We start from the raw sequence: 17,012 nt of genomic DNA on the forward strand, positions 1-17,012 counted from the left end.
TACTTTATAAAAAGAATGAAATCCTGGGCCATCTGGGTGGCTTAGTTGGCTAAACATCTGTCTTCAGCGTGGGTCATGATCCCAGTGTCCTGGGATCGAGTCCTACACTGGGCTCCTTGCTTAGTGGGGAGACTGTTTCTCCCTTTCCCTTTGCTACTCCCCTTGCTTGTACTCTCTTGCTCTCTGTCAAATAAATAAGTAAAATCTTAAAAAAAGAAAAGAATGAAATTCTGCTATTTGCAACAACATGGATGGACCTTGAGGGCATTATGCTAAATAAAATGAGTCAGACAAAGAGAGGCAACTACCATGTGATCTCACTTATATGTGGAAGCTAAAAACAAACCAACAGAAAAAAACAAAAAAAACTGAGCTCATGGACTGGTAATTGCCAGAGGCAGGGGATGGGCAAAATTAGTGAAGTGAATCAAAAGGCATAAATTTCTAGTTATAAAATAAGTAAGTCGTGGGGATGTAATGTATAGCATGGTCATGGTAGTTATTAATACCATACTGCATATTTGAAAGTTGCTAAGCAAGTAGATCTTAAAAGTTCTCATCACAAGAAAAAATATGAATGGAGATGGATGGAGACTGAAAGATCATTTTTTTTTTAAGATTTTATTTATTTATTTGACAGAGAGAAATCACAAGTAGGTGGAGAGGCAAGCAGAGAGAGAGGGAAGCAGGCTCCCCGTGAGCAGAGAGCCCGATGCGGGACTCGATCCCAGGACCCTGAGATCATGACCTGAGCTGAAGGCAGCGGCTTAACCCACTGAGCTACCCAGGTGCCCCGAGAGATCATTTTGAAATAGATACAAATATTAAAATATTGCCTTGTACATCTGAAGCTAATGTAATATAGTGTGTCAATTATACCTCAGTAAAAAAAAGAATAAAGAAAAAACTAGAAAAAATGAAATAAGACCAAGACATAGAAAATTTCTTACAAGTAGATTCACAGACATAAAATTACTCTGCCAAACTGTTATAAATGTTTTGTGAGAGCTTGCTCTCAGTTTCTTTACTTTTCACTTTTTGGATCAATAACAGTTTGCCAACTGGTTCAAGTCTTGAGGATAACACTTGGAGTAGCTCTGCTCCTCATGATATCCAGATTCCTTTTTGCTCTGAGCAGTCAAGAGTTTTTTTTTTTAAGATGATAAACTTCTAATTTTTATCTTTATTATATAACTTCCTTTCTTCTAAAAAGATTTTATTTTAGTTTCAGTTTTTAAATTTTTATTTTATTTATTTTTAAAGATTTTATTTACTTGTTTGACAGACAGGGAGACAGTGAGAGAGGGAACACAAGCAGTGGGGAGCAGCAGAGGGAGAGGGAGAAGCAGGGTCCCCGCTGAGCAAGGAGTACTATGCAGGTCTCAGTCCCAGGACCCTTGGGATTATGACATGAGCCGAAGGTAGATGCTTAGGGACTAAAACAGGTACCCCTAGTTTTAGTTTTTTTAAGAGTTTTTTTAGTGCATATGAGAAGCAGGGAGACTGCTTCTCCCCATCTGTTTGCTGTTCCCCCTGCTTATAGTTCCCTGTCTTTCTGTCTGTCAAATAAATAAATAAAATCTTTAAAATAAGTAAAACAAAAATTTAAAAACTGAAAACAAAATCTTTTTTAAAAGAAAATAAGTTATATAATAAATATAAAAACTAAAAGGTCTCTTTAATTGTCTCTGACAATTAAATAAAATCTTAAGAAAACCCAAAACGTGTAATTTAATTTTTTCAATTTTTATTTATTTACTTTTTAAAGGTTTTAAAATTTATTTGACAGAGAGCTACAGAACACAAGTAGGCAGAGAGGCAGGCAGAAGGAGAGGGAGAAGCAGTCTCCCCTCTGAGCAGGGAGCCTGATGTGGGGCTCAATCCCAGAACCCTGGGATCACAACCTGAGCTGAAGGCAGACATTTAACCAACTGAGCTATCCAGGCACCCCCAAACCTTTAACTTATAAATAAAATTTTATCTCTATTATTTATTGGCTTTAAATAATACCTTTTTCTCTCTCCAAAGTGAAAGACGAGGAAATTTAAAAAATTTTTCTATTTTTTAATCTTTATTAGTTATATTATTATTTCACATTGCATTAATTCTGTGCATTAATAGCATTAATTTTGTGCTCCAAAATTACAATGCTCATGGTTATTTTAGTCTCAAGCTGCCATTCGTTTACAATGATGGAGCATCTGAATGTTTAAGATGCTTTAGAAGTTGTAGACTTCCTCACTTTTCTTAAACAACTGTTCATCCATCATCCCTACCTTAAATGTTGGACCTTAATCTTTCTACCTCAGCTACATACCCTGAATGACATACATATACACAGAGCAACGACTTCAATTTCCATGTGCTCCCAAATTTATATATAGCCCTTAATGAATGAGAGAGGGTAACATAGCACAATATTTGCATGGAATCATATTTAGAGAAGTACATAGTTCAGCAGCCAAAAGTAACTTCAAAATGATGCAAATCAAAAACAAAATGATGCAAATCATGACAGCATTGCTTGGAAACAGAGAAGAGGGTTTGTAGCAATACTTATTACAGCTCCTCTTCCTCTCCTACCCACTTCCTCCACACACCACAAAACAAGTACTCCCAGCCATCCGTATAGTTTTCTTTTTGCTTCCTTACCTCCAGCTGTCTACTTTCCTTCCTTTCCTCCCCTCTTATAGCTCTTTTTAAGTAATTCAGCTTAGTCTCTCGAACTAAGTTCTACTTCTTTTATCCCTTAAATTCTTCTTCTTCGTTCTCTTTCTCATTATTCTGCATTCCCAAAGTCCAAAGAAGCAGCCTTGCATCCATAGAACTCTCTTGGCCAGGGGAAGACTCAGGGTGAGGGAGAGAAGGTTGGGAGCATTTGCTTGTTAGCATTCTCATTCTGTCACGTATATGTCTGACTGAGAGTGTTCCCTGAATTTTAGACCCATTCATTCATCTGGTAGATCTCAGAGAGGCTGCACAATCAACATGTTTCAAAATTATGCCTCTTTTTAACATCCAGTGATTGTATTTGTTCAATATTTCCCTCCCTGCAAGATGAAAAAATACTTGTTGAATGTGTGAATAAATGAGTGAATGAAATTATGAAATTTTTTCTTCCTTCAGTATTCTCAAGGATATGAAAAACATCACCATTGACCAGATTATTTAAGCCAGAACCCTGAAAATCATCCACGACTCATTCCATTTGCTTTTTTCCCCTTTCTGACTATTCATTAAGTCCTGCAATTCTACATCTTTAATATTTTTTCAGTCTCTCCCTTCCCCTTTAGCTCTACCTATAAAACTGTGACAAGAGTCTAAATACTTTTATTTATCCATATAGACTCCAAAGTAGTTTTTTTTTTTTTAAGATTTTATTTATTTATTTGACAGAGAGAGATCAAAAGTAGGCAGAGAGAGAGGAGGAAGCAGGATCCCCACTGAGCAGGAAGCCTCTTGCCGGGCTCGATCCCAGGACCCTGGGATAATGACCTAAGCCGAAGGCAGAGGCTTTAACCTACTGAGCCACCCAGGTGCCCCTCCAAAGTGGTTTTTGGTCTCACTTTTATTCTCCTCCAATTTATCTGTCCAAGACATTTTACTCATAATTCCAGAATTTTATTCATAATTCAAGATAAGAATACCATTCCCCTTCATGGAAAATTATCCCTTCCATATCTCTGTCTAGGGATGGTTTTAGGCAGTCATATTCTGTACCACATAACATCGACTTCCCAATTCCTAGACATTGCTGATTGGACCATGAAGGTATCCCTGAATAATGTGTTAAGATATCCAGCAACTATAAAGTAACTTGACAGGTAGAGTTTGGCTAATTAGTTTCTCAATCTCAAGCAAATGAATTAATAAGAAGGGAATGGATCAGGCATTAGAAACAAGAAATGATTTTTTAAAAGTTGCATAAAGAGACCAATCAATTGAGAAAAGGCCATGATCGAGACAAAATTTTGGCTAAGGAGAGAATATTGGTAGGCAGAAGTGATGATATAAAGCAATGATAGGTTACAGAGGATAAAAAAAATTAATTCTGGGAAGAAAATCAAAAACATGCATGAATTAAAGCAGAGCTCAAGAGGGAAACTTAGTCATGGTAATAAATAAATAAATAAATAAATAAATAAAATGCTCTAAACTCCTACTGCTGAGGAACCTGGAGATGCTTCCACATCCAAATTCACTGGGGTCAGATTATACTTTTATTCTTGGATTTCCCCGAGACTCCTGTCTTTTTTATTGACAAGTGTATCCTGCTATATTGAATATGACTTCAATTTCCATCTGTAGCTGGTGCCCTGCCCAAGATTACGTTTGTGAACCACCAGCTTCTCTAACACAACAGGTATTAGAAATCATCATATTAAGTGATAACAGTGGAGGTTGGGTTACATGTAACACACATCCAAATTTACAGTGACTGAAACAAGATAGAAGTGTATTTGTCCATTGCATAGTAGTACAGAGGACAAGGATGCTGGCTGTGCTCCATGAGTTCATCTCGGAACTTTCTTTGCTTTTTATGAAAAAATTAAAAACATTAAAAAAATTATTTATTGTTTGTTTGAGAGGAGAGCACGCTCACTTGAGCATGCAGCAGGGGAGGGGCAGAGGGGAAGGGAGAGAATCTCAAGCAGACTCCCCACTGAGCACAGAGCTGGCGAAGGTTTGGGCTTGATCCCATGACCCTGAGAGCATGACCTGAGCTGAAATCAAGAGTTGAATGGTCAACTGATTGAGCCACCCAGGCACCCCTCATCTTGGAATTTTCTACACTGTTGCACTGTCATCCATCCTAGGATGTTTTCTCATCCCTGTGGTCCAAGATAGAGTACTACTATGACTGCTTTCTAAACAATAGGCTGGAAGAAGAGAAAAAAGAAGAAAGGTAATACCTTTAATAACATAATTCAAAAGTTGCATTCAACTTTTATGCTCACATCTCATTGGTCAGAGCAGAACTTAGTCACAGAGCTACATGAATCACAAAGAAGGTTGAAGAAACTTGTCTTTATTCTAGGTGGCCATTTGTCCAATAATCAAAAAAGGGGAAAATGAATATTGGGGAACAAGATCTGGTTTTGCTATTATTATAATAAAGAATCCTTGAAGCTGACTCTTAGAAGAATAATACGGGCCCCTTTGAATTACCTAGGGAGTCTTTCTTGGAAGGGTTAGATCATGTTAATATCACTGAAAGAGGTCTTCTGCAAGAGGATATGTGTAGATTCTCCAGGATTAGCAAGCAATCATTGCCCAGGCAAAGGGAGCATTTTGAGTGTTTGAGAAGAAAAACTGCTGGTCTCTAGAATGTGGGCTCCTTGGGAAACTTGTCTTGGGAATGTTTGTTTTTCTGGCAAGTGACTGTGCTATGTATGGAACTGAAATAGTATAGCACTAAGAGCTTCGGTTGTGGGAACTCTGATCTAGGCATCTTTGGCCAGTCTTGGCACTGATGGAATGGAATTGTCCTCCCTCAAAAAACATTTTTCAGATTAGGAAGACCTTGTTTTATGTTCTGTATTGGTCTGCTTGAATTGCCATAACAATATACCATGGACTGCATGGTTTATTTTTTTTTATTTTTATTTTTTTAAAAGATTTTATTTATTTATTTGACAGAGATCACAAGTAGGCAGAGAGGCAGATGGGGAGGGGCAGGGGAAGCAGGCTCCCTGCCAAACAGAGAGCCCCAAGAGGGGCTGGATCCCAGACCCTGAGACCATGACCTGAGCCGAAGGCAGAGGCTTTAACCCACTGAGCCAGCCACCCAGGCGCCCACAAATGGCTGTTGTTTTAAGCAGCAAATATTCAGGTGGTTTGTTATATTACGGTAGGTAACTGCAATATCTTTTAGAATATATAAGAACCTTGGAGTTTTTAGATAACCAAGGAGGAAGCACTAGACTTCCTGATAATATGACATGAGGAGCCTGAGTGATGAAATAGAAAAAAAGCAAAGAAATGTGGTCTCATTTATATTCCAAGATTACAGAACAATTTATGTTAGTAACACATCTAAATACTGGTAGCCCTCATTTCTAAGCTCTAAGTCAATTTAATAAAAAAAAAAATGCACTGGAGATTTTCTTTTGGGCTTCTCACTTAAGAACAAACATTTAAAACAACCATAATCACCTTCAAATTTCTTCTCCACTGCTCCCTACCTCAACTGCCCATGCCAGAACTCAGAAATGCTCTCATCTTCTCTCTTTAGACTGTAGGGCCTGTTTTTCTACTTTATGAGGCTAAAATCCATCCACTTTCTTCCTTCACCACTATTGTTCTTTTAGTGTTTGTGATCATCACCTCTCTCCCAGATTTTGTAATATCCTCTTAATTTGCATAAGATTTGCTAGTGGAGTGGGTGTGATGTGTATGAGAAAGAGAATAATTCTGGATCATGATCAATGGATCAAGGATCATTCTGAGGTCTTGACCTAAGCAACTGAAAAAAAATGGCTTGTCATTCATTAAGCTGGAGAAGACAGGGATAAGAGTAGTTTTAGGCCAGATTTTATCACATAGTCATCTCTGACTGATGGGAGGCTGAGAAAGTGAGTATTTGGCTGTATTTGTTTTCTATTACTGTCCAATTACCACATACTTATCAGTTTAACATAACACACATTTGGGGTGCCTGGGTGACTCAGTTGGTTAAGTGCCTGACTCTTGATACCAGCTCAGGTCTTGATCTCAGTGTCATAACTTCAAGCCCTGCATTGGGCTCCATGCTGGGTGTGGAGCCTATTTAAAAGGTAAAAAACCCAAAACCCAAAACCAAACCAAAACACACACACCCACAGTTTCTGTGGTTCAGGAGTACAGGTATGGCTGGGCTGTGTTATCTGGAGACTCAACTGTAGAAAGATCTATTTCCAAGCTCACTCAGGTTGTTGGTAGAATTAATTTCCTTTGGTTGTAGAACAGAACACTTTGAGGTTTTTTAGTTAGTTTGTTTGTTTTGTTTTCACTTTTTTCCTGGATCCTTGGCCTCTTGCTCCTAGCAGTTATTTGTAATTTCCTGCTACATGTCTCTCTCTATAAGCAGTTCTGAACATGTAGCTTGCTTCTTCAAAACCATTAGAAGAGAGAGAGTAAGTCTGCTAGCAAGACAGACTCTTAAAAATGTAAAGTAAGGGGTGCCTGTGTGGCTCAGTGGGTTAGGCCTCTTCCTTCGGCTCAGGTCATGATCTCAGGGTCCTGGGATCGAGCCCTGCATCAGGCTCTCTGCTCAGTGAGGAGCCCGCTTCCCCCTCTCTCTCTGCCTGCTGTTCTGCCTACTTGTAATCTCTCTCTCTCAAATAAATAAATAAAATATTTAATTTTTAAAAAGATTTTATTTATTTGACAGACAGAGATCACAAGTAGGCAGAGAGGCAGGCAGAGAGAGAGGGGAAGCAGGCTCCCCACTGAGCAGAGAGCCCGATGCAGGGCTCGATCCCAGGACCCTGGGATCATGACCTGAGCCGAAGCCAGAGGCTTAACCCACTGAACAACCCAAGTGCCCCTAAATAAATAAAATCTTTAAAAAAAATGTAAAGTAATCAGGATAGAGATATCATATCATCTTTGTTATATTCTATAGGTTAGAAGTAAGTCATGGGTCCCACCTACACTCAAGGGGAGGGGATAACTCAAAGACATGAATGCTGGTGAGGAGACAGATCACGAGGGCCACTTTAGAGTCTTTGTGCTACATTAACTTTCGTAGTCCCTATAGCGGAAGGTGAAAAGTTAGAATGGATTTCTGGTCCCTAAATTACCGAGGCTGAGTCAGTGGATTCTCCTGCCAGAGACTGTGAATCTGGAATGGTGATGTAATTATGAAGAGATTAGAGTCCTTTTGCAGAGGTGCATGGCAGCAGCATAGTACATTGTCTGGTGGTGTGTGTGGGAGTGGTGGTGACAGCAGTGTCCTGACATTGTTCCTGATTTTCAGTTTGTAGAACTTGTTGTTTCCTGTCAGTTTCATAAGCCTGCTTCTCCAGTCTCTGTTCAATTTTGTGAGCCCCTCTATATAGCCTTCAAATAAATTCTACCTTAGGTCTAGGATACTCAGAGGTTGTTTCTAATGTTTGTAACCAAGAATGTGGCAGCTCCTGTACATGCAGATAACTATAGACAGCTGGTGTAACTGTAAATAGTTGGTACAACAGGAATTAATAGGAGAAGGAGAAGTAGACAGAGATTAGATCTTGGATAGTCTTGTCAAATATAATAAGTGAACATTTCATCTTGGAGGTCATGGAAATCCATTTGTTTTAAATAAAGGCATAACATCATCTTTTTTTTTTTTAAAGATTTTATTTATTTATCAGAGAGAGAGAGAGGTAGAGAGAGCGAGCACAGGCAGACAGAAGGGTAGGCAAAGGCAGAGGGAGAAGCAGGCTCCCTGCTGAGCAAGGAGCCCAATGTGGGACTTGATCCCAGGACGCTGGGATCATGACTTGAGCTGAAGGCAGCTGCTTAACCAACTGAGCCACCCAGGCGTCCCAAAGCATAACATCATCTTATATGAAAATTCCTTTACTGGCTTTTTGGAGGATGGGTTTGAAGAGAAAAGGAGTGTATGTAGGTGAACCAGTTTAGAAGGTTTCTTTTTTTTCTGAAGATTTTGTTTATTTATTTGTCAGAGAGAATGAGAGAGAGAGAGAGAGTGCGCGCACAAGCAGGAGGAGCAGCAAGCAGAGGGAGAAGCAGGCTCCCCACAGAGCAAGGAACCCAACATGAGACTTGATCCCAGGACCCTGGGATCATGACCTGAGCTGAAGAGAGATGCCCAACCAACTGAGGTACCTGGGGGTCCCAAGTTTTGAAAGTTTCTCAGTCAAGTAGGTGAGAGAAGGTAAGACTTGAGCTGAGGTGGTGTCAATGGAATGGAAAGAGGAGATAGTAGAGAGAAAGGAAGTTTACAGAAGTAATAAGGACTTGTTAATTGGACATGGGGGCAGAAGGTAAGGAGATAGTCTAGGATGACAACGAAATTTCTGGTTGACACAAATGGATGGTTGGTGGTGAGGAACTGAAACAGGGTATACAACAGCAGACTGGTGATAGGCAGTATACTTGATTGTGTGTGTAGGGCCTGGTATCTGACAGACCTTGGTTTGAGTCGTGGCTTTGCACTTATAAACTATGTCATATTGAGCATGTTAGGCAACTTGAGCCTCAGTTTCCTCAACTATAAACTAGAAATAATATAACTTAACTCTTGTTTTGTGTGTATGAATTGAATGCACAGTGTCTGGTTTCCAGTAGGCACTCTATAATGCTGGTTATTATTACTTCTCTAAGAAGGTTCAGGGAGAAGGCCTAGGAAAAGCGGGTGAAAGTGGGTGAAGAAAATCTTCAAGAAAGGTTTCTAGGAGAAAGCCGTGTTCAAGACTAAAGAGGAAAAATACAAGGTTGTGGCAAACCAGCTGAAGCCAGAAGGAGGCCAGACAAGGCTGAGCTACAGCCACGTTGCTGTGAAGATGAGTCACTGCAAGTGCAGGCAGGGCTGCCCAGGCCACAGCTGGACTGGCTGTGGCCAGGCTGGACTGGGCTATAACATGACTTCATTGTCAGTGGGGAGTCATAAGGATTGTTCCAGAACAATCCTTTTTGTCCTCCCCTTCCTCCCAGAAGGAATCCATCATTTCTTCCTCGTTTATAGGACTTTCCATAGCCTGTCTTACTTTCTGGAAGCAGCAGAAAACTGGAAAGGGACAAAAAGCAAGGTTTGAGTCCTGTCCAGTTTGGTCACAGGTTGGCTGAGTGACCTGGTGCATGTCACTTCACCTTGGTCTTCTTATTTTAACAGGAGAATGAGCAGACCTGCATCCAAAGTGTGATGTGAAAACAGCTGGTGAGTGCTCAATAAAAGGGCACACATTAGTATTCCATTCATTAATTGTATATTTTGTTTCCTACTTGTTCCTCGACCCTCTTCCCCTAGATCCTTGAAGACACTCATCAGTTCTAACTCATTTTCAGATCCCTAGCGCTTAGCTTGGCGGGGCACACGATTTCATGAATGGATGAATGAAAGAATCAATGAGCGCCCTCAGCCGCAGTAGCGGCGCCAAGAGCCCCGCCCCCTTCCGTTCTACTCTCCGCGTTGGGAGGCACCGGCGGGTCGGTCGCGGCCGTTCTTTGGCGCGTGCGCGGGAGGCCGCGCGCGACCAGAGGCGGCGGGCGGGCTTCCCGTGCGCGCGCGCGCGCGCGCGCGCGGGACGGGGAGGGCAGGGGCGGGGCAGGGCCAGAGGCGGGCGGGCCGGCTGGCTGCTGGCTGTAGAGCCGGCGGCGGGTGGCCGGCGGAGCGTGTGCCGGGTGGGAGAAGACAAGGCGGCGGGGATGCTGACGCCTCTCTAAGGAGCGCCGAGGAGGTCGCGGCGCTTGAGGCCCCAGAAAGCGCGGAGGGGCGGCGAGCTGGGGTCGGTGGCTTCGGGCACCCGCCCGGCCATGGTGGCCGCGGGCGGTGGTTGGCGCGGCAGCGCTGCGGCCCGGGGCCGAACGGGGCTGGGGCAGTCGCAGTGCTGACGCCCGCGGGGCCCAGCCACAGATAATGAAGCGGAGCCGCTGCCGCGACCGACCGCAGCCGCCGCCGCCGGCCGGCCGCCGGGAGGATGGGGCTCAGCGGGCGGTGGAACTGCCCCAACCCCAGCCCCTGCCGCCGCGCCGGCGGGCGCCTCCTGGGAGGCAGCTACTGGAGGAGCGGACCGGGCTCTCGGGGCCCGAGGTCAGGGAGCAGGTACGGGGGCCAGACGACGTCCGGGAGGGAAAGGATGGGGAGCGGGAGCCTGAATGGGAACAGTGGGGGAGGGGATCTCAGGCGGGAAGACTTGGGCCAGGGCATTTGAGGGGTGGGGACTGTGTAGTTTGTGGGGAGAAAAGGAAGGTCTGGAAAGGCAGAAAAATGGGGAGTGGAGAAATGGAAGTCATGGCCTGGGGTTGAATGGGAAATGGGGGAATTGGGGTTTGGAAAAATGGTCCTGTGGGCGTTTGTAGTCAGGGATTCTGGATGTGAAGAAGGGACGCTGGAATGTAGCCTGGGAGTAAATGAACTGCAAAGAATAGGCTTACTCAAGGGATTCTGAGGAGTTAGCCAGAGGCGTAAATAGTGTGAGGTAGGGAAAATTAATATGAAATAGTAAATGTTACCCTATTTCCTAGAGGTTGTCTTGACAGTTATAAAAACCGATGTCATTTCTAAGCATTCTTTGATTTGGCTATGACCGTATAGTCTGGTAGGAAAGTGTTCAAATCTTGAAGATTCTCTTTGGTAACTATCGATTTCATGAGAACGCACTTATAAAAACACTTGCATATGTGCAATTCCAAATCCAGCGCCGTGAGCCCTGAATTTATGTGGATAGACTCTGTCTTCTGGGAGTTTACCACTGAAAACATCTTCATGGGAAAACAGAGCTAGAAAGCAGTGCAAAAGAATTTATGGAGTTTCTGAATGGACAGGATGTGTTTGTATAATTCATTCATCAGGCTTAGGTGTATTTAGAAATAAGGGATAAAGCTCAGTTTTATCAGGGAGAAGTTGCCACCAGTAGCTGTAGGAAGTGTGGTGAAAGGAGAATGTGTTACTGACCTTGTAGGATTTGCATAAAAAATATTCTGCAGTAAGAACTGTAGTAACAGCTTTCCTTTTTTAGAGCCCTCCTTGAGATCCTAGTAACTTCATCCTTATCGTTTTCAAGACTTTTATTAGACCTACCTCTTTTCCATCACTTAAATAAGTATTTTACTTAGACATTTTTCATTATATAGATAGATAGATAGATATACAGAGAGAGAGTGAGCACAAGTAGGGGGAGCAGCAGGCAGAGGGAGAAGCAGGCGCCCCACCAAGCAAAAAACCCCATGCAGGGTGCAACCCCAGGACCTTGGGATCATGACCTGAGCCAACTGAGCCACCAGGGCACCCAACTCTTTGAAACTTTTAAAATGTATTTAAAGCTCTGATCCTTTCCTGACTCATTTTACTTGATCCAATTGACCTTATTGCATGCTTTACCAGAGAGTTCAAGGTTACTTGATTTTCCCTTCTTTTCTCACAGTTTTTTATTTGTTTATTTAGCCAGTAAGCCAGCAAGCTCTCAGCCCAATGGGGACTTGAACTCATGACCCCTAGATCAGGAGTCACATGTTCTACCAACTGAGCCAGCCAGGTCCTTCTCTATCTCAAAATTTCTGTGTTTACTCATCCTTTGCTTCAATCCTAGAAAAGGAAGTATTCATCCTCCATTCTGAAGCTCATCCCTGAACTTAGGTCCTTGATTTCATCCCCTCTCATCTGAGGTAGGCCCTTGTTATTATATAATTTTCTTTTTGTCCTATACCTCAGATAAGAACAAAACAATACAATTACCCTGCATTGTGTAGCCCACCCAAGTTACCTTGTTATCTCTTCTTTGCTTCATTAGCAACCTTCTTGGAAAATGAGTTTGTATTCACTGTCTCAGCTTACTCACCTGTATGCATTCCTCATATTACACTTTGGCTTTTTTTTTTTTTTTTAAAGTTTGTTTATTTAAGTAATCTCTACACCCAACATGAGGCTCCAACCCATGACCCCAAGATCAAGAGTCGCATGCTGTTCCAACTGAGCCAGCCAAAGCACTCCTTACAGTTTGAGTTCTACTCTTAAACTATTCCAAAACTATTGTCTTCAAGGTCACCAATAACTTTGTATATTTTTAATTTTGTATGTTATTTACTTTTTTTTTTTGAGGTATGACTTAAATATGATGCATAAGTCCAAAGTTCATTCAGCCTGTGAATTTTTTTTTTTTTTTAAGATTTTATTTATTTATTTGACAGAGAGAGATCACAAGTAGGCAGAGAGGCAGACAAAGAGAGAGGAGGAAGCAGGCTCCCGGCTGAGCAGAGCCTGATGCGGGGCCCGATCCCAGGACTCTGGGATCATGACCTGAGCCAAAGGCAGAGGCTTTAACCGACTGAGCCACCCAGGTGCCCCTAACCCGTGAATTTTTATAGAATGAATACACCCATGTGTCCACTACTCAGATCGAGATGTAGAACATTTCTAATACCCTACAGTGCCTCTTTGTGTTTTCTCCTAGTTACTACCCTTCCCCAAAGGTAACCACTTTCCCAGCCTCTGTCACCATGGATTAGTTTTGTCTCTTCTTGAACTTGTTATAAAGGGAACCATACAGTTTGTACTCTTCTGACTAGATTCTTTCATTAAATCATGTCTGTGAGATTCATCTATGTTGTTGCTTGTAGAAATAGTTCTTTTTCATTGCTGCGTAGTTTTCCACTGCATGAATGTCCACAATGGACACTAAAACTTCTTTTTTTCAAATGAAAAAATAATGCTGTTTTTCATAATGAAGCTTTCATTGTGAAAGAATTATGCAGAGAGATATGTAGCAGTTAGGGAATTTTAATGACTAAATTTGTTAGACTTCACCCCAGTCCACATTCTGTCTGACTTTTGTGAACTATTTGTCACTGTTGCCCATGTGTTCTTCTTGGTATTTTTATTTCTTTTTTCATAATGTCCATTACAGTTCTATCTCTCTGACTGCTTCCCGTGTGTCTTTTTTGTTTTTTTTTCTTCCAAATGTTTCTTGAGGATATGTCCTCTCTTCTTGGCTCTCTCCTTTATTGTACTGTTTTTTTGGCAGGTCTACCCTATTCATTGCCATGAATAGGGTAGAAGGATGTGGAACAGGGTCTCTGGTCTTTTATTCATGGCCTTGTGTCACAGAACCTCCTTGTAGAGTGATCTGAGTTTCCAGGTTTGACCTCTTTCCTTAGCTCTACATTTCCATTTTTGTGCTTAATGTTTTCACTATAGACTCAGCCTTCGTGATCTTAATATTGTGATTTTTATAATTTGATAGTGTCCTTGAAAGCCCATAACTTGTAATTATTTGATTTTGAAAAGATAAAGATTTCACATGTGTGTTATGAGGTCAGATGGATTATCTTTATTCAGGGAGTAAGCTTAGCTAATCAATAAATTTCAAATTCTCACAGATGACTTTGCTTTCCTCTTCTCATGACATGGAGTTATGCTTGTTATACTTTATACTATATTGGTATTTAGGAATAAGTTCTGAATAGGATGCCAGACTTGGATCTATGAATCAGTGGCTTGCTATATCCTTAAAACAGAATCCATTATTTCTCCTTTGAAATGTGCTTTTCCCTGTCTTTCCTTTTTCTTGTCATCCAAATTGAAATTGTATCTATGGTCTTTGACTCTCCTTTTCCTTGACCCCCTTATCCAGGTTTTTGCTGATTCTACCTTCATGACACCTTTCAAATCTTTATTCTCACAGTCATCACCCTAATTCACCATTTATAAATTTGTATTGGTTGTTGTAATACTTTAACTGTATTTACTCTGCTTTTAGTTTATTCTAGTTTATTCTGCATTCTAGTAAAAAAAAAAATTATATTCACTACCTGCCTGAGTTCCTATAGTAGATAAGTATTTGTTAAATGATCACTTCATTTCTTTTCTTTTCTTTCTTTCCTTTCTTTTTTTTTAAGATTTTATTTAATTGAGAGAGCTAGAGAGCACACATGCATGAGGTGGGGTGGGAAAGGAGAGGGAAAGGCAGAGGTGGGCTTCCCACTGAGTGGAGCTTGGGGCTGGATCCTAGGACCCTGTGATCATGACATGGGCTGAAGGCAGACACAACCTACTGAGCCACTCTGGTGCCCCTCATTTCATTTATCTTCAGAATCCTTTGTTAGCTTATTCTCTATAGAATAAACTCTGGAGATCTTGGCATTTAAAGTCTACTTGATATTTACCACTATTTATTAGAAGAATTGAAGTTAGGTTCCCCTTCTCTTGGTTCCCGAGACTTGGCTTTATAAATTCTCTGAGGCCCACATTGTTTATTTACTATTGTACAACTAAGGCCCACTATGGTATTTGAAACATAGTTATTAGTCTGAATGATTATTAGAAACATAGATATGTGGTAGTGCTTGAAACAGATACTTGCTCAATGAATATGCTAATTGTCTTTAAGTGTCTCTTCAGAGAAGAAACTCCTCAGAGACTGTCTTATTCATCATTGTATACCCTTAGTGTTTTAACTGGTTCAGTAATGGGCAGTCAGTAAGTATTTGTTTACTAATGGGTATTTTTGTATACTTATTTTAATTTGTCATCCATCTAAAAAACTCTTCTCTGCTTCTTCCCATTGAAATTCTATTCAGGCTTCCAGGTCTAACTCAAATGCCTCAGAAACTGTTCTTTGAAGTTGTTTTCCATGTGAGGTCCACCTAAGAGGATCCTTGATTGTGCTTAATACATCTTTAAATCTCCTGAAATTTCAGTTCTCAAATTTTGTGATTCAGAAGGTGAAAGCTTGGGTTCTCTGAGATTAAAGGAAAAAATGATTAGAAGCACATAGTAGATAGGTACTTAATTTAAATACTAATTCTTATCTCACCTTGTTTCTATATTACATTGTTTTGCCCATTACATGGTATATAGTAGTATCTGAATAAAAATATTTGCTCAATGAACAGATGAATGAATCAGTGTTTTAGCACTTTTATACTTCCATATTTTGTATTTCTCATTTTTGTTTTTAAGTTGTAAATGATTAAAGGTAGGAACTATATCATCATTTTTTCTGCCATAATGTGTAGTCAATGGCTTTGCTCACAGCAGGTGCTAATAATTATTTATGAATAGAAAAATGATTCAAATATTTTGAATTTAGGTGATTAGAGTAATAATGGTAGTATGATAGAAATAGCCAACTAAAGGAAATGAGACATTTTTGAGGATGAAGGAAGGTGGAATTTAATTTTGGTTCCTAGAATTCCCTCAGCACCATTGAGAAATTTTCAAAATTCTTTTTATGGGAAGCAGCACCATCTCTTTCCTCTGTGCCATAATGTTAGTACATTGGCAGAAGCACAGAGAAGAAAGTAGACAGAGGGGAAGCTGCATATTATGTGTGGGGAACTAAAATCAGTTTGGTATTGTAGCAGCTTCAAGTTTAAAGCATAGTTGGTGAGTTAAGAAACTGAAGGAGCCTGGATTATAGAAGGTCTTTAATACTATGTAAAAGGGTAATAAGTATGGGAGCAGGATGGTCTTACTTGTGTTTTAGTTGGATTACTTTGTTAACTGTGTGGGGGATAGAATGTTCAACATGGTGACTGAGACATGGACATTTGAGAATTCTGAGTTTTCAGTGTAGAAAATTTTTTAGCCCTTCTTCCTGTCTTATCCACAAGTAAAATGGGTAAAGGCCAGCTCCTAAAAACCTGTTAACTTTGGAAGATTTGATTTCATCAAAGGTGGGGCGGGGGTAGAGGGCCTGGGATGATTGAAGCAGGTAAGACAGTGTTCCCTGATTTTCCTTTCTTTGGCTTTAGGCTAAGATGACCCCTAGCCTAAAGATCGGCCTAAAAAAAACCCCAGTTAATGATGGTGACCTACAGACATGAGTATCAGAAGCAGCTAAATATTGCAGTCAGTATATTTCCTTCATTGCTGGTCCTAGCTGCCATGACTCTGCTAAATTTGTCAACTAACTTTATATTTTCTTGATGAAATCCCTATGGTACCTTGGTAATTATTACTTTTCATCAGCAGGTGTTAACTGTTTTTCATCATTAATACACATACTTGAGGTCCCAAAGGGGTTTGAAAACTGGGTTTGTTGGATCAAGGCTTAGCCTTGGTAAAGAAGAAAAAGTCCTTGAGGGAGAATAGAGGCTAGACATTATTGGGAATAAGGGTTTCCACAAAATGCATCATTAGTGAGACATAGTTGACAATGTTTTCTGTTAGTTTTGAATCTCATTGTTAACTCCCAAAGGTTCTTTCCTCATCTCTGTACTACAGCCGTGTACACAGTGAATATATAGTAAATATTTGATGTAAAAAATCGACATCAACCTGAACCTTCTACTTCAATGTTCATTAGGTATATTTTGTCTTTACAAGTAATTGTCCCACCTCTAAAATCTTAGTTTTGAGCTTG

At 40.7% G+C, this 17,012-nt stretch overlaps 1 protein-coding gene across 6 annotated transcripts in view; it reads left to right on the forward strand.

The window, feature by feature from the left end:
• The first annotated feature begins 10,258 nt into the window (after window positions 1-10,258).
• The window catches only part of MAST2 (microtubule associated serine/threonine kinase 2), a 212,254-nt gene continuing 205,500 nt past the window's right edge, over window positions 10,259-17,012 (forward strand). For all 6 annotated transcript variants that reach the window (XM_059374594.1, XM_059374601.1, XM_059374596.1 and 3 more), the window contains exon 1: window positions 10,259-10,753. In XM_059374594.1, coding sequence (XP_059230577.1) covers window positions 10,568-10,753 — 186 coding nt within the window. In that variant the 5' untranslated portion in view covers window positions 10,259-10,567. The remainder of the gene's footprint in view (window positions 10,754-17,012) is intronic.

This window comes from Mustela nigripes, chromosome 14, assembly GCF_022355385.1.
Source record: "Mustela nigripes isolate SB6536 chromosome 14, MUSNIG.SB6536, whole genome shotgun sequence".
In the NCBI taxonomy this organism is placed as follows: Eukaryota; Metazoa; Chordata; class Mammalia; order Carnivora; family Mustelidae; genus Mustela; species Mustela nigripes.